The following is a 26,335-nucleotide window of genomic DNA, read 5'->3' as shown; positions in this document are numbered from 1 at the left end:
ACTTTCTAAATAGGGGAAATTTTAGTTTATCAGCTTGACAATCAAACGTCAAAAATGGCATACTGTTATTCTCTTTCTTTTCTATAGAAAACTCTGTGGATGGCATCCATGAATTATTGATAGCAACAAAGCCATCAAGATCAAAACTTTCTCTTAGAATACCCAGAACATCGCCAATACAAACATACCAAACAATTTGAGAGCACTAAACTGAAGGTATCAATCATGTCTAAAAAAGTTCCATATATATGTTGGATGAAATAAGAAACAATAATTACCCATAGCCATAGGCCTACCGAATAATTGTTTATAGAAATCATTAAAGCTAAACTAAGACTTTATAATAAACAAAAATAATTTCATTAATAGCATTGCTTGAAAATGGTAACTCGTTAGAATCTAAAATAGCAGACTGGAAATCCAATAAGTCTTCAACAAACACTTTTGTAAAAGTTGAACTAAAAAATTCTGGTTAATCTGTGGTTAAACGTTTTGCTCCAAGATTAACTGATTTTTGTTTTGTACGTGAAGGTGAATGGTGCTTAATATTCGGTAAAGTAATTTGACTAAATATTTGAATAATTCGTAAGTGATAGATCCTGTTGCCCTTATAATGGGTCTTACTAGATTTCCTGGTATATGGAGCTTAATCAATTCATATAAATCATTGCATTATTTACATAACTTGTTTAAACCATATAAACCAGGAAATCCAATAAGGCCAATCATCCGTGCAACAGGATCTGTCAATTACAAATTATTCAAATATTTAGTCAAATTACTTTCTCCAATTTCAGGCTCCATTCACCTTCATGTATAAAAAATCCGTTTCGCTTTATTAATGTGTAACTAGCAAATGCTTGAGTTTGGATTGTCATTTCTCAATTAACAGTTCCTGATCTCATGATTCTATCACATGTACGTCTGTCTTTAAGAATAACATTTGATTGTATAGTTACTGGGCTCCAGGAAGTTCATAAGTGGACCAGCGTAACCAGCGTTCATTCCAGCTTCTTGCATCCAGGGACGAGGTATGCGGTTGTAAACTCCGAGCATTAATGCAAAGGAGGCTGTGCTGTGGTAGAGAACTTCTTGATTGTTCCTTATGCAAACTGGCTTTGCCATTATGGCCAAAGTAACGTCGCTGTTGCCCCCTTGTGTTAACGAGTCATTGATTCTTTCCGCCGATTTATGGGACAGGTAGAGTTCCTGTATACAGTAGTTGGCTGGCCGAGAAGGGAGGGCCTCTCTCTCTCTCTCTCTCTCTCTCTCTCTCTCTCTCTCTCTCTCTCTCTCTCTCTCTCTCTCTCTCTCTCATTCTTTTCTTTTTAGGAACGCATTGTAACTCATTGTTGATTCGTTTTGCCTAATTTGTTTCTTTCCATTCTTTCCTTTCATGTTTGTCTTGTTTGTTTCGTATTTTCGTATTGGCTTCGTTGTGTACTATGCTTTTATGTTGTTCCATCATGTGTTAAAAGAATTATCGTATTTTGTGTTCCTTATTGCTAATTCAATGATAGTTATGAAATACCATTTAATTACATTGGCTGAGATAGCCCAGTTTTTACGTATCTCGAAACACAGAGGGAAAGTTGCAAAGGAGTTCTATGAATTGCATTTGGGTCTCTTTGTTTCCTTTGTTTTCCGAATGAAAAATAGCCTCGCATGGATTAATATCAAGAGAGAGAGAGAGAGAGAGAGAGAGAGAGAGAGAGAGAGAGAGAGAGAGAGAGAGAGAGAGAGAAGGGAAGCGCTGACATAATAAAGAAATTTGAATGCAGTGGCGCACTCACTCTTATTTCATATAATTATAAATTTGCTTAAAAAAAATAATGTAAATGTCGTTTGCGAAGTTTTTAGAATCCCCCCATACAGAGGAAATACACACACTCACTCACTCACACACACACACACACGCATATATATATATATATATATATATATATATATATGTATATATATATATATATATATATATATATATATATATATATATATATATATACAGTATATGTACATACATATACATATACATATATATGTATATATATATATATATATATATATATATATATATGGTGACGCTTTAACAATTTGATTTATGTAAAAAAATAACACAAATTACAACAAAGTTTGATTTCGAGGGACATTATGAAATTAGATAGGAGTGTTTTTAAAAGGGAAATGTCCCCCTTTGATACACACACATATATATTTATATGTATATATATATATATATATATGTATATGTATATATATATATATATATATATATATATATATATATATATATATATATATATATATGTGTGTGTGTGTGTGTGTGTGTGTGTGTATTAAAAGGGGACTTGAAATCAAACTTTGTTGTAATTTGTGTTATTTTTTACATAAAACAAATTGTTAAAGCGCCACCATATTTTTCCGAGCTCGAACTAGTTCAGTTGGTGTTAGCCAAAGACGCACCTTTGGTAATTGTCAGTGATATTAACTATTTTTTCTCTTGTTAATTTAATCTATTTATTTCTTTCGATCGAAGGTGTATAATAATGCCTGGTCCCCCCCCCTTTCCCAGAGCAATTGAAAGGGAGCACTTCGTAATTAGTGCTTGCAAGAGGCTGTTTCTTGATAATTAACATCAGTTCACCTGGAGTGGTTTATGGAGGACAGCTCCCCCTACACGTAGTCTCGTAACTTTGAATTCTGGCCCCTCTCCATCCTTCCAACTTCCCCCCCCCCATGCAAACTGCACCGCCTCTCATGGCCCTCATTATTAGTTTTTGTTATTTAATGTTCGCTGTATACAAAGGACCTTTGACCTCGTTTGTTCCACTGAAGAATTCTTTAGAAAAGTGTTTTTGTCTGAGTATTTACCTGTTATTGCATTGGAAAGTATATTTTATATTGTTTGTATGAATAAATTAATCCATTAATGTAAGGAAAGTATTTTTTGTTTTACATATCGTCTTAAAAGTTCATTGCTCCAGGTGTATATATTACTCGGCAATTTTTTGCCATGTGTAAAGAAACCAGGTCGCCTCGAATGCGGTTGGAGGTTACTTGATAAAGGCCTCCGTAATTGGGAGGGCTATTTAAGTAAGAACGTTTAATTAACGTAACTTGTAAGTCAGGTCAATAAACCATCATCTCCTCTTGGTGTTATTAACCAATTACGTCAGCTGGCCAGCGAAGAGCACCTGTTGTCCACGTATTAATTACAGAGGTAATGGTTTTTGATAGCCTTCATAGGTTTTTAGTTCGCATTCAATTCTCTTATCCCGGAATTAATTACTGTAGAAATGTCCCTTGTTTTCCCAGGAGGTCCTTTCGATAAGAGAGCGAATTAATATAGTCTGGGATCAAGTTCGTGAACGTGATTGTTTTTCTCGAGAGGTTGTTTAAAGGTCGTGATTAATGTCAGTGATGTAAATATGCTTGCTGGGTATTATTGGTAAACAGGAGGCAGATTTAAGGAATAAGTTACTTCGTTATTTCTATAGTATTTAAGTTGTAATTTTAATTACATTGTCACTATTGTTATTACCACCCATAACTGTTTCCATTACGGGTTACATTTACAATTTGGCTTTTTTTTTTTTTTTGTCACTCACGCGTCGTTTTCGAGCTTCTTTAACTCTGGCAATTCTAATTTTCTTCTTTCAACTTGAGTAGGATTTTTTGTATTAGACCATATAAGTATTACTCTTACTAGCTAAGCCACAACTCTGGAAGGTAAAGCAGGAGCTCCAACTGGGAAAAAATAGCCTAATGAGGAAAAAAATTAAGAAATAAATAAACTATATATGAGAAGTAATGAATAAAGAATGCAAGAATGTTAAAATAGACGAGGAGGTACTTATGTCAGCCTGTTCAACATAAAACATTCGCTGCAAGTTTGAACTTCTGAAGCAACACCGATTCCACTGCCTAATTAAGTAGGTCGCTCCCCAATCTGGTCACAACAGGAATGAATTTTCTTGAGTACTTGTTGTGTTGAGCATTATGATGGAGAAGGCAAGACTTAGAATTACTGTATACCTAATGTTACGTAAAGGATAATGGCAATTATAATGATAAAAGAATTGTTACTCATCTGCATTGGTAAGGGAATATCAATTTAACTTGAACTGTGTCTTTATTAGGTTTCTTTGTAGTCTTTTATCTTTATACTGGCCCCAGCGATGGGTCTATTGGTCTAAATTCCTTGAATTCAGTTCATCGATATGAAACATCACGGGACTCACATGATCTAATTCCACTTAAATACTATATTAGATCCTATTTTGGATTGGATAATTGCAGGATTAAACGATCCGTGGTATTGATGTAAAGAATCATCAGCATAATATGTATGATGAGTCGTGAACTAGCAAACGAAGCACAAGAAATATGTGCATAACCTTCCTGAACTCGTGTAATATTTTATCACCACAATGTTAAAGTATTCTTATAGTTTATTTTATTATAATTCTTGCAGCGGTATGGTCACTACTATCAGTTTCCAGATTTATTGTTTGATACTTATCATTTTTAACTAACTCCAAGTCACTTGTGGAGATAAGTTTTGTGGAATTGGTATTCAGTAATACACATGTACTCACACACAATCACACACATATGTATGTATGTATAGTACAGTATATACATATGAATTTAAAGTTTAAGAACAACAATAACATCTTTCTTATTTATATATTACGTTTCAACACATGCCTGGTGCCATTATCAAAAAACAAGAAATAAGTCAAAGACACGAAAATTATACGAATTCACATGGATACGGTGTAAAAATAAAACTTTGCTTGCGAATTGATCAACGCAGAGCTGTCAATTCACGTACAGCTTTGCCACTTGTAAGACCTCTATAATCAAGCAGAGGCAACATAATAAAAATACTTGCAAAATAACTATAGATAGACAGGTTTTTAACATTTTTGCCTGATCTCAAAAAAAAAAAAAAATAGAATATTAAAATCTATTCATATTAGATTAAAAAATATCTATATTTCGACGAATGTTCAGTCCCTTTTTATAAAACGTTAATGAGAATTCTTCTTTTATTCAATTTTCTTATATTACTGATATTTTTCTATTTCTTGATATTTATTTGAATCTTTAAAATTTTTTCTTCTGAATATGTATAAATTTCGATTTGTATCTGTATATGATGAATGGAGAAGTATCAATTCAAAAGCTCAAGATAGAGACGATTGGCGAAATCTAACCGAGGCCCTTTTCGTCAATAGGTGTAGGAGGAGATGATGATGATGGTGATGATGATAATTTTATATAGTTTCCGTGTCTCTGACGAGTTTCCAGTTCTTCGTAATCAAAATTCATGTGTTCAAGGAGCTTTTCGAAATTTACACCTTTTACGAGAATATATATATATATATATATATATATATATATATATATGTATATGTATATATATATATATATATATATATATATATATATATATATATATATATATATATATGTGTGTGTGTGTGTATATATATATATATATATATATATATATATATATATTATATATACATATATATATATATATTTATATATATATATATATATATATATATATATATGTATATATATATATTTATATATATATATACTGTAATCACTGGTGTTATTGCATATCTTATCTTTTTTTTACTGATATCATAAGTGTAACATCACTGTACCCCTATTATAACTCTGTATATGGCTTTTGCTGAAATAAAGATTATTATTATTATTATTATTATTATTATTATCATTATTATTATTATTATTATTATTATTATTATTATTATTATTATTATTATTATTATTACTGCTACAAATTATGGTGTTGCTGTTTTTATACGAAAAGATTATCGAATATTGGTCTGCATTCTTTAACGGATCAAAATAAATCAACATAGCAGGTCGTTACGTGAAAGACCCCCATGTGAAGGAAACCTTCTGTGTGTATTTTATTCTGACTACTTATTAGCCTTACAAGATGGCCCCTTTGTATAGGAAACCTATCCCATTTGTATAAGAAGAGGGAGGGGGAGGGGAGAGGGGGCTGTTTGGAAGATAAGATTGAGGGCTTGGAGCGATGGAGTGTGTGGTCTGACTGTGACCCCCTTTGTAGAGGTCACCTCCAGGTCAGAGGCCGCTGGTGTCGGGTCTGATAATAAGGCCATTAGCAAGATAACAGTACAATATAGACATTAGTGTTAGCGTTAGTGGAATGAGGTAACCGACGCGTCAAGTTAATTGATGTTATCGCCCGTTAAATGTTGATTTGACAAGCCAACTCACGCATAAGGAGGCGTTTGAGAGAGAGAGAGAGAGAGAGAGAGAGAGAGAGAGAGAGAGAGAGAGAGAGAGAGAGAGAGAAATAAATTGTTGATGCCCATTTTTGCCATCTTCTCCCTAGCCATGCATACGTATTTCATGAGGGCGTGGGGTACATTTGACCATTTTCAAAGTGCTTGCGTTACATGTATACTTCTTAGGAAAATACTTTTACTTTCAACAGTGATATATTTTAGTTAAAAACATGACTGCGTAAGAATTGTTTGAATAATAATTGAAGGAATGACTTGGTTCCAGTTCCCGAAAAATATTTTGAGTTTTGGTTTACCAAATCTACTACCTTATCGTGAAGACTTACTGAGAACCAGATGCATAGCACTTCTAAGATACCCATCACCCATTCAAAGGGGAAAAATCATACGGTTGAATTATGTATTAGTTAATGTTAGGGGAGCCCTGTTAAGTGAATTTCCAGTGAACAGTGGAGTGCTCCAAGGGGATGTGTTGTCACGTATGTTGTTTATCCTCCTCATGGATTTTGTAATGCATAGAACAGTTGGGGATGTTGGAGAAGGATTGGACTGGATAGATAACAGGAAATTAGCGGGCCTAGAGTATGCTGATGACGCTGTCCTTATTAGCAGACCTCCTTAGGATTTGCAATGCTTGCTTACCAGAATGCATGAAATATCACATGAGGTTGGGCTCAAGATAGATAGAAGAAAGACAGAGATGATGAGAATGGAATATGCAATGAAAGAAGAAATATAGTTGAAAGGAGAAAGAATTAATGAGGAATCATTTAAATATTTAGGAACTATGATCTCCAATACAGGGTCTATAGAGATGGAGTTTAATGAGAGATTGAAAGAATCAAATTAGAAATTGGCTTGGTTAAATAACATTTGGAATTCAAATTGCCTGAAATTACATATTAATATCAGGCTCTATATCAGTCTAGTCTAGTGAGATCGGTGTTACTGTATGGACAAGAGTAGTGGTATGCCAATGAAAGAATATCCAACAGATTTTGTAGATTTGAGAACAAAACTCTTAGAAGAATATTGGGAGTTAAATGACTGGACATAATTAGAAATGAAACTATAAGAGAGATTACTCAAGTGCCATATGTGGATGAGATTATGGTGAGGGGTAGATGGCGATGGTTTGTACATGCTCTTCGCACTTTCCAAGAGAGATTAGTTCACCAAACTTTCAACTAGGCTCCACAAGGCACTTGAAGAGTTGGAAGACCCAGGCCTACATGTCTGAGGACTATGAAACATGATGTGGGAGATGATGAATGGAGAAGTATTTAATTAAAGGCTCAAGATGGAGATGACTGGCGAAATCTAATAGAGGCCCTTTGCTTCAATAGGCGTAGGAAGTGATATATATATATATATATATATATATATATATATATATATATATATATATATATATATATATGTATATATATATACATATACTATATATATATACACACACACACATATATATATATATATATATATATATATATATACATATACTATATATATATATATATATATATATATATATATATATATATATATATATATATATATATATATATACGTATAAACACATCTGTGCATGGAATTATGTATCAGACCATAAAAAAAGAAAAAAATTAAAGACTTCATTTTGAGTGAATGTATTATTCATGTGTTATATGCATACCAATATGACGAAAGTATCACCTCTGATCTAATTTCTTTATTTATCCTCAGTTGGTTTGATAAACACACACACACACACACACGCATATATATATATATATATATATATAGAGAGAGAGAGAGAGAGAGAGAGAGAGAGAGAGAGAGAGAGAGAGAGAGAGAGAGAGAGAGAGAGAGAGAGAGAATTAGTTAGTGTATGCACTATTGATTAGTACTGTTGAATAGGGTTATCGACCACAATTAAATGCCTATCACTGAGGGTTAAAGCTCGGCAAATCAATGAATAAAAGTGATTTAAACAAAGATATTTCCCAGTGAAGCTAAGTACGTGAAATAAAGCTCTGCATTCAAAAGCAGAGATAATATTTAGAAGTCAGAAAGGAAGCATAGATATAGTATTTATGGACTATGATAACGAATAAACCTTTGACTTGAGTAGTCAAACCCTCTTCTACCTTCACATTTCTTAGTTCCAGTGTTGATAAACTTTCATATTTTTTTTTTTTTTTTATTTATTCTTGGTATTTCCTATCCCCCCTTTTCTCGTATAGAATTTCAATATTATGGTAAGAATGATAAAATCGACTCGTGCTGAAAGGAAATTTGTAATGATGACAGATATATTTGGTTTTGATTGTGTACTGCAAGCTCGTTAGGCTGGTTTCACGTTGATTCAAATTTTCGAGTCTAATAATTAACGTTGACAGTCAATATCACGTGACGAAATTATGATTTACAGTTAATCTATAGATTGCTCTCGTTCTGATATTCATATTCATTTAATGTTTACCATCTGCTATTAAAAATGTTAGTTGTATTGCACATTTTAATCATTTATCATTTACTGCATCTGCAGAAATTATTGTAATCGCAAGCGTCTTATGCTAGATGGCTCGTTAAGAGAACATCGACGTCGTGTTGGTGTAGTTAAATTTTTTTTTTCTTCTTCTTAAGAACGAAGAAGGCTAATTGCCTGCTTTCACTCCGTCCCATGTAAATATCTACACGTTTCTGAACGGTATCTTGTCTAATATCTTTTTCTTATTACTTTGATTGTGGAATAAATATATTTTATCATTTGATAATGTACATGAAAATATTTTTTGTTTTAAGTATACAGCAAGTAATAATTTACTTTTATTAGTTGAGTTTTGATTGAGAAAACATAAACTAATATGGAGCTTGATTTAATATTTTTTTTTAACAAGGACTTGAGAAGTGCAAATAATTATGTGTACCCGTTATACACTATATTTCTAATATGCTTTGAATTCGTAGTTTGGCAAGGCTAAGAGTCACAGTTTTATAACAGTAGTTGCTTTTAGTTTTGTTATTTGGTGAATATTTAGTGTTTGTCTGAAATGTAATTATGTCTTGTTGCTGGTGTCAATTTCATTGAAAGAAAGTTTTATATTCAATTGGAGGCTTCAAAATGGGGTGGAGCTGTAGGGACACTTGCATTCCCATATGCTTCATGAGCATTAAAAGAATATCTATATGTACATGTACACGCGCATGTATGTGCGTGAGTGTATGTGTGTGTATGTATGTATGTGTATATATATATATATATATATATATGTGTGTGTGTGTGTGTGTATATGTATGTATATATATATACACACACACACACACACACATATATATATATATATATATATATATATATATATATATATATACATACATATGTATAGAGTAAAAAACTATGAATGTACAGTTTTACAGCGTTACATTTAGGCCAGTGTCTGTATCTTTGTGGGAGCGTTAGGACTTTCAGTGATAAACTTCAGTGTTGAACACAACATTCTTATGCCTATAAATTTAGCTATCCGTTCTTTTGAAGAAAACAGGAAAAGAGCTGGGAAAATTTACACCCAATCCAGTCTCATAATGAGTAAATGTGCAACATTATTCCAGTGCCTCGGAATTATTACTTTCACCGATCACTTTACTACCATATCAGGCTGCCTGAGGTCACTGCCATTATCAACAGTATGGAAAACTCAAAATATTTCACTGTGCAACAAATAAAAGAAACTTATAATCGATCATTTTATGGAAAAGAGTTTGACTCGGCTCGCATGGACGAGATTCCATATGCCATGTTTAGACATGCATGTACTGATATATACAATGAAATTCTTTATGTGTTATTTAAACATAGCCGAACATTAGTTAGAATACGACTCATAAGACTAGATCTTACATGCCATGTGACATGCATGTACTGATAAACGCAATGAACTTCTTTGTAAGTGTTATTCAAACATAGCCGAACATTAGTTAGAATAAGACTCGGTTAGTCCTAAAAACAGATTAAGACTTAATTTACCCTTATTTTTGTATGATTGTGTGAACGCTGATATGAAGTGATTTTGACTATGAAATATTTTCGAATATTCGTAATAGTTTATGTATTATTTGGTTTTTACTGGGCCATAAAGTTGTAATTAGTTATGTCAATTTCCGCAAAAGAAAAGTATTTAAAGTAAGAGATCAATATAAGATAGGTGTTTTCTGATATTTTTATATGTGATTAGCGCCTTATTTCCTCCCCCCCCCCCCCCTTCCGTCTAAGGATTATGGTGTAACGCTGTAAGAAATTTTAGTCTTAGTGTCAGGACAGGTTTGTGAGTGAAGAGGAGAGGCCAACAGATAACCAAAGTGTGGAAACATAAAATTATTCTTTCTGTAAGAGGTATCGTGCCATTGGTCAGTTTAGGTGAGGTGTCCAAGCGTTAAACAAATATGAGGTAGGACAGGAACCCTAGGATGAATTAGGCTTGAAAAGATAGGATAGTATAAATCTCAGTATTTTGTTAAATGATTTATTTCCTTCTTGGTCATGTGAATCTCACAATAAAAGGTGCAAGTGATGGGAAGATGGAATAACTATTTTGAAGACACGATGAATTTTAATGGCATGGAAAAGGCAGAGCTAGTCTTGGAAAATATTGTAAGGCCTAGGTATACAGAATAGATTGGGAACAGCCACCATCTGGTGTTTTCTCTGCTGCCATCTTCTTTTTTTTCGATTTTTCAGTTTTTATATATATTTTTATACAATGTCTATTTCTATCTACCTTCAGGGAATCTTGTTCAGAGAGCACAGCATAATAGAAGAAGTCAGACTTGTTTGTTCTGCATTTGTTCACCTGATAAAGAAACAGTAAAAGTGAATCTTTATCAAGGAACAAAGCATACCAGAACAAGTCAGACTTCTTCCCTCTGCTGACTCTATCTTGTAGAATATCCCTTATGTATCGAGAATAGATTGGGAACAGCCGCCATCTTGTTTTTTTTCTCTAATGCCATCTTCTTTTTTTGGGATTTTTTAGTTTTTATATATATTTTTTTTTTACATGTCTATTTCTATCTACCTTCAGGGAATTTTGTTCAGAGAGCACAGCATAATAGAAGAAGTCAAACTTGTTTGTTCTGCATTTGTTCACTTGATAAAGAAACAGTAAAAGTGAATCTTTATCAAGGCACAACGCATACCAGTGCAAGTCAGACTTCTTCCCTCTGCTGAGTCCATCTTGTAGAATATCCTTTAGGTACCTAGAATAGATTGGGAACAGCCGCCATCTTGCTTTTTTCTCTGCTACCATCTTCTTTTTTGGGGGGATTTTTTAGTTTTTATACTTTTTTTTTTATATATTTTATATTTCTATCTACCTTCAGGGAATCTTGTTCAGAGAGCACAGCATAATAGAAGAAGTCAGACTTGTTTGTTCTGCATTTGTTCACCTGATAAAGAAACAGTACAAGTGAATCTTTATCAAGGAACAGAGCATACCAGAACAAGTCAGACTTCTTCCCTCTGCTGACTCTATCTTGTAGAATATCATTTAAGAATCCAAAATAGATTACTAATAGCTGCCATATTGTTTATTCTCTGCTACCATCTTCTTCTTTTTGGGATTATTTAGCTTTTAAACATTTTTTTTTACATTTTGTCTATTTCTCTTTACCTCCAGGAAATCTTCTTCAGAGAGAAACAGCATAATAGAAGAAGTCAGACTTGTTTGTTCTGCATTTGTTCACCTGACAAAGAAACAGTACAGGTGAATCTTCATCAAGGAACAAAGCATACCAGAACAAGTCAGACTTCTTCCCTCTGCTGAGTCCTTTGTCTGCATCTTCCCTCTGCTGAGTCCATCTTGTAGAATATCCTTGAAGTATCTGGAATAGATTTGGAACAGCCGCCATCTTGCTTTTTTTTTTTTTCTGCTGCCACCTTCTTTTTTTTGGATTTTTTAGTTTTTATAATTTTTTTTTCTTTTTTTCTATTTTCTATCTACCTTCAGGGAATCTTGTTCAGAGAGGCACAGCATAATAGAAGAAGTCAGACTTGTTTGTTCAGCATTTGTTCACCGGACAAAGAAACCGTACAGGTGAATCTTCATCAAGGAACAAAGCATACTAGAACAAGTCAGACTTCTTCCATCTGCTGAGTCCATCTTGTAGAATATCCTTTTGGTAGCTAGAATAGATTGGGAACAGCTGCCATCTTGTTTTTTTTTTTTTTTTCCTGCAGCCATCTTCTTATTCTTCTTATTCTTCTTCTTCTTCTTCTTCTTCTTCTTCTTTTTCCTTTGGACTCTTCATTTTTTTATGCTTTTTGTTTTTTGTATTTTTGGAGGGATTTTTAATTTTTTAATTTTTATTTTTTTTATTTTTTAGTTTTTAAATTTGTTTTATTTCTTTTTTTTATATTTTCTATTTTTCTAGGTTTTCCTTTAACTCCTTACTCGTCACTATTTATTTCATCTTCCAACTGATTCATCAAATCCGCCAATTCCATAACTACTTTTTGAGTATCACCAATCTGTCCAGTCTTCGCCAGAAGTCTTTGCTTTAGAGTTTTGATTTCTCTCCTCAGACTTTCCACTTCACTTTCTGTCTGTTTTCTGATTCTTCTTTCTTCTATCAGCTCTTTAGCAAGCCTTTTGGTCTCTTCTTCTCTCCTTAGAATTTCTCTCTTTTGTTGTTTCACTATATTATCAATTTGCATTGCCAATATTTCAAGCCGATCTATCTTGATTTCCATATCCTCTTTTTCTTGCTTAAGAATTTTTGTTCCTTCCGTCACAAGATTTAGCCGATCCTCTACCTCTCTTTTGATTGTTTCTACCTCCTGCATGTTTTGATTATGTAGACTTTCCATGTTTTCTTCGAAAATAGCTATTTGCTCCTCTTTTTCTTTTCTTAATCTCTCCTCTTCCATTAACTCCTCTTTAAGCTTTTCTTTCTCTTCTTGAACTCTTTGTGCTTCAGCATTCGTTTCCATATTTTCAATCATTACACCTCCAATGTTTTCTTTGAGAATAGCTATTTGTTCCTCTCTTTCTTTCCTTAATCCCTTCTCTTTCATTAACTCCTCTTTTAGCTTTTCTTTCTCTTCTTCAACTATTTCTAGTTCTGTTGTCTTTCTTTCAACAATCTTCTCCACTTCTTCAAATAATTTTTCAACATTTTCAAGTCTAGTTTTTGCTCTCAATTTATCTTGCCTAAGTTCCTCTGCTTCTTGCTTAGCAAGATTCAGCTCTTCTTCTAATACTTTCCTTAATCCCTCCTCTTTCATTAACTCCTCTTTTAGCTTTTCTTTCTCTTCTTCAACTATTTCTAGTTCTGTTGTCTTTCTTTCAATAATTGTCTCTAATTCTTCAAATAATTTTTCAACATTTTCAAGTCTAGTTTTTGCTCTCAATTTATCTTGCCTAAGTTCCTCTGCTTCTTGCTTAGCAAGATTCAGCTCTTATTCTAATACTTTCCTTAATCCCTCCTCTTTCATTAACTCCTCTTTTAGCTTTTCTTTCTCTTCTTCAACTATTTCTAGTTCTGTTGTCTTTCTTTCAACAATCTTCTCCACTTCAAATAATTTTTCAACATTTTCAAGTCTAGTTTTTGCTCTCAATTTATCTTGCCTAAGTTCCTCTGCTTCTTGCTTAGCAAGATTCAGCTCTTATTCTAATACTTTCCTTAATCCCTCCTCTTTCATTAACTCCTCTTTTAGCTTTTCTTTCTCTTCAACTATTTCTAGTTCTGTTGTCTTTCTTTCAACAATCTTCTCCACTTCAAATAATTTTTCAACATTTTCAAGTCTAGTTTTTGCTCTCAATTTATCTTGCCTAAGTTCCTCTGCTTCTTGCTTAGCAAGATTCAGCTCTTATTCTAATACTTTCCTTAATCCCTCCTCTTTCATTAACTCCTCTTTTAGCTTTTCTTTCTCTTCTTCAACTATTTCTAGTTCTGTTGTCTTTCTTTCAACAATCTTCTCCACTTCAAATAATTTTTCAACATTTTCAAGTCTAGTTTTTGCTCTCAATTTATCTTGCCTAAGTTCCTCTGCTTCTTGCTTAGCAAGATTTAGCTCTTCTTCTAATACTTTCCTTAATCCCTCCTCTTTCATTAACTCCTCTTTTAGCTTTTCTTTCTCTTCTTCAACTATTTCTAGTTCTGTTGTCTTTCTTTCAACAATCTTCTCCACTTCTTCAAATAATTTTTCAACATTTTCAAGTCTAGTTTTTGCTCTCAATTTATCTTGCCTAAGTTCCTCTGCTTCTTGCTTAGCAAGATTTAGCTCTTCTTCTAAAACTTTCCTTAATCCCTCCTCTTTCATTAACTCCTCTTTTAGCTTTTCTTTCTCTTCTTCAACTATTTCTAGTTCTGTTGTCTTTCTTTCAACAATCTTCTCCACTTCTTCAAATAATTTTTCAACATTTTCAAGTCTAGTTTTTGCTCTCAATTTATCTTGCCTAAGTTCCTCTGCTTCTTGCTTAGCAAGATTCAGCTCTTCTTCTAATACTTTCCTTAATCCCTCCTCTTTCATTAACTCCTCTTTTAGCTTTTCTTTCTCTTCAACTATTTCTAGTTCTGTTGTCTTTCTTTCAACAATCTTCTCCACTTCAAATAATTTTTCAACATTTTCAAGTCTAGTTTTTGCTCTCAATTTATCTTGCCTAAGTTCCTCTGCTTCTTGCTTAGCAAGATTCAGCTCTTATTCTAATACTTTCCTTAATCCCTCCTCTTTCATTAACTCCTCTTTTAGCTTTTCTTTCTCTTCTTCAACTATTTCTAGTTCTGTTGTCTTTCTTTCAATAATTGTCTCTAATTCTTCAAATAATTTTTCAACATTTTCAAGTCTAGTTTTTGCTCTCAATTTATCTTGCCTAAGTTCCTCTGCTTCTTGCTTAGCAAGATTTAGCTCTTCTTCTAATACCGTTCTTACTGTCTTTTCTCGTTGCAATTCTGATTTAGTCTCTTGCAACTCTTCGTCTATTTTGAGTGTTTCTTTTTCCCAATATTTATTTGCAACTTCCTTTTCCAGTTTTTCCTTTTCAACCTGTTGGATTTTATTGTCCTTTATCCTGTTTAGTTCCACTTCTTCACTAAGTCTATGTTTCATATCTTGCGTTTCCTTCCTTTTTCTCTCAATTTCGTCTTTGCTTTCTTCTTCTGTCGGGTGACCAATCACATCTCTAAATGTCGCCTCTCTCTTCATTAGGTTTAGCTGATTTTCTAGCCTTTTCCGGAGTGCATTCTCTTCCTGTAATTCTTCCTTAGTGAACTTCAACTCTTCCTTAACTATCATTGCATCCTTCTGCCAAAATTCGATTTCCTTCTCAAATTTCTGAACTTCACTCTCCTCTACTTTTCCTTCATATTCATTTTCAATTCTTCCGTTATATTCTAGAATTTCGTCTATCATATACACTTTTTCTTGCAAATTATCTTTAGTTTTGTCCATTTCAATTACTATTGTTTCAAGTTCCTTTCGCAAGCGATCGATTTTTTCATTGCGATTCGCTTGTTCTTTTTCAAAGTGGCGAATCTGAACTAGCTTTTCCTCGAGTACCTTTGCATAGCGATCACATTTTCGCTCTAGTTGGTTGGACCTTCTTTCTTCTTCAGTCAACCGGGCCTGTAACTGCTCGGTTTGCCTCATCCTCACCCCGATCTCCTCTTTCATTCGGGCAATAGTCGAATCTTTTTCTCTCAATTTCTCCTGGAGATCTTCTATTTCCTTCTTGAAGAGATCGGTTTGGTTTTCTTTCCCTGCAAACTCTCCGTCTTCTTTTTTCCTTGCGTCAGTAGCTTCTCCAGGTTGAAACATTTTCAACCTCTCCACTCTCTGCTTGTATCCTGTTGCCTCTTCTTGATCCGTGTCCAGGTTAAGTGATTCGTTTGGAGGTGCTTGTTCACCTTCCATGGTAATTGTCTCCGATTCGTCCATTTTGCCAAGTAGAAACAGTGATCCGACGGACATGAAATTGTATAAATCATTTCCATACTGCCGTCCAAGTTGATAACGCATAACATATTCTGAATACTAACAAACAATACGTAATTGGTCAATGTAGCCATTGTTCTATGATGATTACAAATTGTTTGTCGGAGGTATATTATTAAAAACCTTAAGTCTTCAAAGATTCTCCATCGTCTTCAGGAAAGACTCCGAGTTCATTCTCGTAGCCGGTTTCTGAAAACTTTTCTCGTCACGGCAATTCTGCGGGAATAGATTGGGTCTCTCTCTCTCTCTCTCTCTCTCTCTCTCTCTCTCTCTCTCTCTCTCTCTCTCTCTCTCTCTCTCTCTCCTTTATATATATTCCTTTCATTTTTATTCATATAAGCGTCTTTTTCAACTAATCTTAGTCGAAATTCTTTTCGTCTTCAAAACTATTTTTTAGAGAATTCCAAGAATCTTCCACGGAGCTTCAGAAGACAACACAGATCCAACCGGAGCAACTTCAAATGAAGTAGGCTAAGCGTCTCTAGTTCTTTTTCCTGCAGGAATGGTTTTCTTCTCCGCCATCAGAAATTCTTTTCGTCTTCAAAACAATTTCTTTGAGAATTCCAAGAATTCCACGGAGCTTCAGAAGACAACACAGATCCAACCGGAGCAACTTCAAATGAAGTAGGCTAAGCGCCTCTAGTTCTTTTTCCTGCAGGAATGGTTTTCTTCTCCGCCATCAGAGATTTTTTCGTCTTCAGAAGAATTTCTTTGAAAATTCCAAGGTCTTTCCATTTCTCCACAAATCTTTGGAATGTGTAATCAAAATTCTATTGTTATATGCATTCGCTAAAACCCATGCCTATGATTATGTAATATATATATATATATATATATATATATATATATATATATATATATATATATAAATATATATCATCAGCCATTGTTGGTCATCAACTGCAGGACAAAGACCTCAGATTTGTCCTTCCACTCTTCTCTGTATATGGACTTTCTATTCCAGTTTATACCAGCATATTTTCTCAGTTCGTTAAACCAGCAACTTCTCTTCTTTTCCCTGATTCTTTTGTGCATATAATACATATATATATATATATATATATATATATATATATATATATATATATATATATATATATATATATATATATATATATTTATATACATACATATATATACATATACAGTATACTGTATATGTGTGTATATAATATATATATATATACACTGTATATATGTATATATATACATATATATATATATATATATATATATATATATAAATGAAAAGAAATTCATATTCCGCTGCAGGACAAAGGCCTCAGATATGCTTTTATTCATGACTGGGGTTTGGTCAATTTTCTTTATTAAGGTGGCCAGTGTGGATTGGTGATGGTGGGAGATTTTCATATGATCACTCACAGCAAATCATATGGCAATTGGTGGCCCTAACTAGTATAGATTTGTTGATCATAGCAAAACGCAAACCTTTCCACCACATTAAGGTATCCTCACTCAGAAATGGATATATATATATATATATATATATATATATATATATATATATATATATATATATATATATATATATATATATATAGTAGTCTACATAAGGAAAATTGAAAGTTGTGTATATGTAGAAATGCTCAACAGTTTCGTCCGCCAATGGACCTCTTCTTGGAGCGTTTATTATTTTGTATAATAAACGCTCCAAGAAGAGGTCCATTGGCGGACAAAACTGTTGAGCATTTCTACATATACACAACTTTCAATTTTCCTTATGTAGACTACTATATATTGACTTATCTTCGTGCTGAGGAAGATTACATCTGTAATATATATATATATATATATATATATATATATATATATATATATATATATACATATATATATGTATATATATATACATATATATATGTACATATATGTATACATATATATATGTACATATATGTATACATATATATATATGTGTATATATATATATGTATATATATATATATATATATATATATATATATATATATATATATATATATATATATTACAAGGTCAAAGGTCAGGGTCACAGTCAAGCAAAATGTCCAATTCACGTAATGAGCCATATTATTATTATTATTATTATTATTATTATTATTATTATTATTATTAGCTAGACTACAACCCTAGATGGAAAAGCAGGATACTGTAAGCCCAAGGGCTCTAACAGGTCAAAATATCCCAGTGAGGAAAGAAAAAAGGAAATAGATAACTACATTAGAAGTAATGAACAATTTAAATAAAATACTTTAATAACAGTAACAACATTAAAACAGAGCTTTCATATATAAGATATAAACAGATTGATGTCAGCCTGTTCAACATATAAACATTCGCTTCAAGTTTGAACTTTTGAAGTTCTACTGATTCAACTACCCGTTGAGATCCTACCACTAGATAGTTATGGGGTCTTTTGACTGGCCAGATGGTACTACATTGGATCCTTCTCTCTGGTTACGGCGAGGATAGGCAAGGCTAGGTACGGCAAGGATAGGTAAGGCAAGGCTAGGTACGTCGAGGATGAGTAAGGCAAGGCTAGGTACGGCAAGGATAGGTAAGGCAAGGATAGGTAAGGCAAGGCTAAGTAAGGCGAGGATAGGTAAGGCAAGGATAGGTAAGGCAAGGCTAGGTAAGGCAATGATAGGTAAGGTAAGGCAAGGATAGGTAAGACAAGGCTAGGTACGGCGAGGGTAGGGTAGGTAAGAATAAGTCAGGTAAGGGAATGGTTAAGATGATGGAGGCTTAGGATAGGTACTGTAAGGGTGTGTAAGGGGGAGTGGCTTGGGTAAGGGTAGGTAAGGGTGGCTTAGGTTAGGTTTGGTAACTGTTAACCCATAAACCATATTTTCTCAGAATGATTACATCGCTAGAAGTTAATGTATCATATATCAACCTATTAATGTATCATATATTAACTGAACTAAGGTTTCTGATAATCAAGATGATGAAGTTCACTCAATTCTGATTTCCCACTACTCAGCTTTCAATAATTCTTAGATACAGGAGTTGGCAAAACATATATAATAGTTTCTATCAAATCATTATGTCATGTATACATGAAACGAAAGGGTACCACGAATTACTAGAATCCCCGGATTTACTCGAATCCTTAGGTAAATACTGGAATCCCCTTGAAAATGACCGAAATCTCCTACAATATCACTGCAAACCCTTAGAAATCGATAAATAATATGTGTTTTTATTAATTTACATTATTTTGTAGTAAATTAATTAAATGAAATGTGCATTTTAAAGCTTTTTCTATATACCCTTTACACAATATTTAAAAGGGTAGAGAAGGGTACAGAGCCTAACAAACCCACCTAACCTAACCTAGTAGTTCCACGGACCCCCTTCCCAGGTCACAACCCCTAGCCGGGGGCAAGCCACCGGACCCCCTTCCAAGGTCTCAAACCTTCCCAGGTCACAACCCCTAGCCAACCCCTGCAAATATATAAAAAAATATAAATGCTAAAAACATAAAAATAACGTATTTTAATAAAAACACCCATTATTTATTGATTTCTAAGGGTTTGCAGTGATATTGTAGGGGATTTCGGTAATTTTCAAGGGGATTCCAGTATTCAACTGACGATTCCAGTAAATCTGGGGGATTCATTTGAATATCAATGAAGTTATTAGGCATTAAGGAAATTCTTACCTTCAAAGTAATAGGAAACACGAAATGCAGAAAATAATCCAATATGTCGCCATTCTTTGTTGTCAAGGAGGAGTAAATGGTGACGGGAAAGACATTACTCCTTCCTCTTCTTCTGTTTTCAGTAGGATATCTGGCGCAATAAAATAATAATATTAATAATAATAATAATGGTAATGATAAATATAATGAAAATGATAATAAAAATAATAATAATAATGATAATAATAATAATATTGATTATGCTAACAACAACAACAACAACAACAACAACAACAACAACAATAATAATAATAATAATAATAACAAAGTTATGCTGTGGTTTGATTCCATCAGAATCTGACAATTGTTTAATGTTACTTTTTCGACGCTGTCATTCAAAAGAACAAAAGTGCCCGTAAACATTCAATTTACCCAAATGTCGAAACTTGTCGACGAAATTTTTCTCTCGTTCGCTTTCGAAACAAACTCAAATAGAACAATTTTCCAATCAGAAGTTTTATATATCGTTTGCAATTGCATTTGTGATTGCTAGATCCAAAAGTATTCATGTCAAGGTATTGGCAGAGTTGAACTGCTTTGACGTCAGTTATATCAGTAAACTAGATCATCATCTTCTTCTTCTTCTTCTTTTTCTTCTTCTTCTTCTTCTTTGTCTGCATCTTTTAACACTTTTATGTGGGGTCGATGTTCACAATCTCCTCTGGCCATATTAGTTTTGGCTAATTTTTCATGGCCGGATGCTTTTCCTGCCGCCAACCCTCCCCATTTACCAGGGCTTGGGACCGGCACCAAGTTGATGCTTGCTTGCCCCCCTCAGTGGCTGGGTTGGAATTCATTATATATTATGTACATTTATATATATATATATATATATATATATATATATATATATATATATATATATATATATATATAGATATAGATATATACTGTATATATATATATATATATATATATATATATATACTGTATATATATATATATATATATATATATATATATATATATATTTATATATATGATAAATTTTTGCACATTTAAACGTGTCTTTTTTTCATATTTCAAATAAGCCATATATTTTATTACATTAACGTCTGGATTCGCTTAACGATCTCGGGATCAGAGTCTCGAGGTAAAATCTCTGAAAGACAATAGCATCTGACTGGCTGAGTTTCAAACCCTGGTCCAGGATGCTTGTATGACAGTGACCGTGACCATACCATTGGCTAAATAGCACGGTCACTGTCATACAAGCATCCTGGACCAGGGTTCGAAACACGGCCGGTCAGATGTTATTTTTTAGAAAGATTTTGCCTCGGGACTCTGATCCCGAGGTTGTTAGAGAATCCAGATATTAATGTATTAAAATATATGGCTTATTTGAAATATATATATATATATATATATATATATATATATATATATATATATATATATATATATATATATATATATATATATATAGACGGAGAAAGCTGGTCAGATACATCGACCCCACATAAAAGTGGGAAAACATGCAGACAAAGAAGGTAGCAGAGAAAAAACAAGTTGACGGCTGTTCGTAATCTATTTTGGATTCTTAAGAGATATTCTACAAGATGGACTCAGCAGTCACACTTGTTTGTTCTGCATTTGTTCACCTGACAAACAAACAGTACAAGTGAATCTTTATCAAAGAACAAAGCATACTAGAGCAAGTCAGACTTCTTCCCTCTGCCGAATCCATCTTGTAGAATATCCTTTAGGTATCGAGAATAGATTGGGAACAGCCGCCATCTTGCTTTTTTTCCTGCAGCCATCTTCTTATTCTTTTTCTTCTTCTTCTTCTCTTTCTTTTGTACTCTTCATTTTTTATGCTTTTTGTTTTTTGTATTTTTTGAGGGATTTCTTATTTTATAATTTTTTTTTTTGGATTATTTAGTTTTTAAATTTGTTTTATTTTTTTTATATATATATATTTTCTATTTTTCTAGGTTTTCCTTTAACTCCTTACTCGTCACTATTTATTTCATCTTCCAACTGATTCATCAAATCCGCCAATTCCATAACTACTTTTTGAGTATCACCAATCTGTCCAGTCTTCGCCAGAAGTCTTTGCTTTAGAGTTTTGATTTCTCTCCTCAGACTTTCCAATTCACTTTCTGTCTGTTTTCTGATTCTTCTTTCTTCTATTAGCTCTTTAGCAAGCCTTGTGGTCTCTTCTTCTCTCCTTAGAATTTCTCTCATTTGTTGTTTCACTATATTATCAATTTGCATTGCCAATATTTCAAGCCGATCTATCTTGATTTCCATATCCTCTTTTTCTTGCTTAAGAATTTTTGCTCCTTCCGTCACAAGATTTAGCCGATCCTCTACCTCTCTTTTGATTGTTTCTACCTCCTGCATGTTTTGAATATGTAGACTTTCCATTTTTTCTTCGAAAATAGCTATTTGCTCCTCTTTTTCTTTTCTTAATCTCTCCTCTTCCATTAACTCCTCTTTAAGCTTTTCTTTCTCTTCTTGAACTCTATGTGCTTCAGCATTCGTTTCCATATTTTCAATCATTACACCTTCCATGTTTTCTTTGAGAATAGCTATTTGTTCCTCTCTTTCTTTCCTTAGTCTTTCTTCTTCCATTAGCTCTTCTTTAAGGTTTTCTTTCTCTTCTTGAACTCTATGTGCTTCAGCATTCGTTTCCATATTTTCAATCATTACACCTTCCATGTTTTCTTTGAGAATAGCTATTTGTTCCCCTCTTTCTTTCCTTAGTCTTTCTTCTTCCATTAGGTCTTCTTTAAGCTTTTCTTTCTCTTCTTGAACTCTTTGTGCTTCAGCATTCGTTTCCATATTTTGAATCATTATACCTTCCATGTTTTCTTTGAGAATAGCTATTTGTTCCTCTATTTCTTTCCTTAGTCTTTCTTCTTCCATTAGGTCTTCTTTAAGCTTTTCTTTCTCTTCTTGAACTCTATGTGCTTCAGCATTCGTTTCCATATTTTCAATCATTACACCTTCCATGTTTTCTTTGAGAATAGCTATTTGTTCCTCTCTTTCTTTCCTTAGTCTTTCTTCTTCCATTAGGTCTTCTTTAAGCTTTTCTTTCTCTTCTTGAACTCTTTGTGCTTCAGCATTCGTTTCCATATTTTCAATCATTACACCTTCCATGTTTTCTTTGAGAATAGCTATTTGTTCCTCTCTTTCTTTCCTTAGTCTTTCTTCTTCCATTAGGTCTTCTTTAAGCTTTTCTTTCTCTTCTTGAACTCTTTGTGCTTCAGCATTCGTTTTCATATTTTCAATCATTACACCTTCCATGTTTTCTTTGAGAATAGCTATTTGTTCCTCTCTTTCTTTCCTTAGTCTTTCTTCTTCCATTAGGTCTTCTTTAAGCTTTTCTTTTTCTTCTTGAACTCTTTGTGCTTCAGCATTCGTATCCCTATTTTGTATCATTACACCTTCCATGTTTTCTTTGAGAATAATAATTTGTTCCTCTCTTTCTTTCCTTAGTCTTCCTTCTTCCATTAGCTCTTCTTTAAGCTTTTCTTTCTCTTTTTGAACTCTTTGTGCTTCAGCATTCGTTTCCATATTTTCAATCATTACACCTTCCATGTTTTCAATGAGAATAGCTATTTGTTCCTCTCTTTCTTTCCTTAGTCTTTCTTCTTCCATTAGCTCTTCTTTAAGCTTTTTTTTTCTTCTTGAACTCTTTGTGCTTCAGCATTCGTTTCCATATTTTCAATCATTACACCTTCCATGTTTTCTATGAGAAAAGCTATTTGTTCCTCTCTTTCTTTCCTTAGTCTTTCCTCTTCCATTAACTCCTCTTTAAGCTTTTCTTCCTCTTCTTGAACTCTTTGTGCTTCAGCATTCTTTTCCATATTTTCAATCATTACACCTTCCATGTTTTCAATGAGAACAGCTATTTGTTCCTCTCTTTCTTTCCTTAGTCTTTCTTCTTCCATTAGCTCTTCTTTAAGCTTTTCTTTCTCTTTTTGAACTCTTTGTGCTTCAGCATTCTTTTCCATATTTTCAATCATTACACCTTCCATGTTTTCAATGAGAACAGCTATTTGTTCCTCTCTTTCTTTCCTTAGTCTTTCTTCTTCCATTAGCTCTTCTTTAAGCTTTTCTTTCTCTTCTTGAACTCTTTGTGCTTCAGCATTCGTTTCCATATTTTCAATTATTACACCTTCCATGTTTTCTATAAGAATAGCTATTTGTTCCTCTCTTTCTTTCCTTAGTCTTTCTTCTTCCATTAGCTCTTCTTTAAGCTTTTCTTTCTCTTTTTGAACTCTTTGTGCTTCAGCATTCGTTTCCATATTTTCAATCATTACACCTTCAATGTTTTCTTTGAGATTAGCTATTTGTTCCTCTATTTCTTTCCTTAGTCTTTCTTCTTCCATTAGGTCTTCTTTAAGCTTTTCTTTCTCTTCTTGAACTCTTTGTGCTTCAGCATTCGTTTCCATATTTTCAATTATTACACCTTCCATGTTTTCTATAAGAATAGCTATTTGTTCCTCTCTTTCTTTCCTTAGTCTTTCTTCTTCCATTAGCTCTTCTTTAAGCTTTTCTTTCTCTTCTTGAACTCTTTGTGCTTCAGCATTCGTTTCCATATTTTCAATCATTACACCTTCCATGTTTTCTATGGGAACAGCTATTTGTTCCTCTCTTTCTTTCCTTAGTCTTTCTTCTTCCATTAGGTCTTTTTTAAGCTTTTCTCTCTCTTCTTGAACTCTTTGTGCTTCAGCATTCGTTTCCATATTTTGAATCATTACACCTTTAATGTTTTCTTTGAGAATAGCTATTTGTTCCTCTCTTTCTTTCCTTAATCCCTTCTCTTTCATTAACTCCTCTTTTAGCTTTTCTTTCTCTTCTTCAACTATTTCTAGTTCTGTTGCCTGTCTTTCAATAATTGCCTCTAATTCTTCAAATAATTTTTCAACATTTTCAAGTCTAGTTTTTGCTCTCAATTTATCTTGCCTAAGTTCCTCTGCTTTTTGCTTAGCAAGATTCAGCTCTTCTTCTAATACTTTCCTTAATCCCTCCTCTTTCATTAACTCCTCTTTTAGCTTTTCTTTCTCTTCTTCAACTATTTCTAGTTCTGTTGCCTGTCTTTCAATAATTGTCTCTAATTCTTCAAATAATTTTTCAACATTTTCAAGTCTAGTTTTTGCTCTCAATTTATATTGCCCAAGTTCCTCTGCTTCTTGCTTAGCAAGATTTAGCTCTTCTTCTAATACCGTTCTTACTGTCTTTTCTCGTTGCAATTCTGATTTAGTCTCTTGCAACTCTTCGTCTATTTTGAGTGTTTCTTTTTCCCAATATTTATTTGCAACTTTCTTTTCCAGTTTTTCCTCTTCAACCTGTTGGATTTTATTGTCCTTTATCCTGTTTAGTTCCACTTCTTCACTAAGTCTATGTTTCATATCTTGCGTTTCCTTCCTTTTTCTCTCAATTTCGTCTTTGCTTTCTTCTTCTGTCGGGTGACCAATCACATCTCTAAATGTCGCCTCTCTCTTCATTAGGTTTAGCTGATTTTATAGCCTTTTCCGGAGTGCATTCTCTTCCTGTGATTCTTCCTTAGTGAACTTCAACTCTTCCTTAACTATCATTGCTTCCTTCTGCCAAAATTCGATTTCCTTCTCAAATTTCTGAACTTCACTCTCCTCTACTTTTCCTTCATATTCATTTTCAATTCTTCCGTTATATTCTAGAATTTCGTCTATCATATACACTTTTTCTTGCAAATTATCTTTGGTTTTGTCCATTTCAATTACTATTGTTTCAAGTTCCTTTCGCAAGCGATCGATTTTTTCATTGCGATTCGCTTGTTCTTTTTCAAAGTGGCGAATCTGAACTAGCTTTTCCTCGAGTACCTTTGCATAGCGATCACATTTTCGCTCTAGTTGGTTGGACCTTCTTTCTTCTTCAATCAACCGGTCCTGTAACTGCTCGGTTTGCCTCGCCCTCATCCCGATCTTCTCTTTCATTCGGGCAATAGTCGAATCTGTTTCTCTCAATTTCTCCTGGAGATCTTCTATTTCCTTCTTGAAGAGATCGGTTTGGTTTTCTTTCCCTGCAAACTCTCCGTCTTCTTTTTTCCTTGCGTCAGTAGCTTTTCCAGGTTGAAACATTTTCAACCTCTCCACTCTCTGCTTGTATCCTGTTGCCTCCTCTTGATCCGTGTCCAGGTTAAGTGATTCGTTTGGAGGTGCTTGTTCACCTTCCATGGTAATTGTCTCCTCCAATTCGTCCATTTTGCCTAGTAGAAACAGTGATCCGACGGACATGAAATTGTATAAATCATTTACAAACAGACGGGAAACTAAAGTTTCCATACTGCCGTCCAAGTTGATAACGCATAACATATTCTGAATAATAAAAAAACATTACGTAATT

General features: G+C 33.4%; 2 protein-coding genes across 4 annotated transcripts in view; one reads left to right on the top strand and one right to left on the bottom strand.

The window, feature by feature from the left end:
• The window catches only part of bs (blistered), a 569,070-nt gene that overhangs the window by 426,314 nt on the left and 116,421 nt on the right, over nucleotides 1–26,335 (top strand). The window lies entirely within an intron of this gene.
• On the bottom strand, nucleotides 15,004–26,193 carry LOC137645898 (trichohyalin-like). Its single transcript, XM_068378934.1, has 5 exons — nucleotides 25,495–26,193; nucleotides 24,853–25,299; nucleotides 23,683–23,952; nucleotides 22,013–22,339; nucleotides 15,004–16,335 (listed from the first exon to the last, which is right to left on the bottom strand). The coding sequence occupies exons 1-5, from the start codon at nucleotides 26,191–26,193 to the stop codon at nucleotides 15,004–15,006; spliced, it is 3,075 nt and encodes a 1,024-aa protein (XP_068235035.1).

This window comes from Palaemon carinicauda, chromosome 1 (assembly GCF_036898095.1).
Source record: "Palaemon carinicauda isolate YSFRI2023 chromosome 1, ASM3689809v2, whole genome shotgun sequence".
Lineage (NCBI taxonomy): Eukaryota > Metazoa > Arthropoda > Malacostraca > Decapoda > Palaemonidae > Palaemon > Palaemon carinicauda.
Note: the sequence above shows the minus strand (reverse complement) of the source record. Positions and strands in the feature narration are given on the sequence as shown.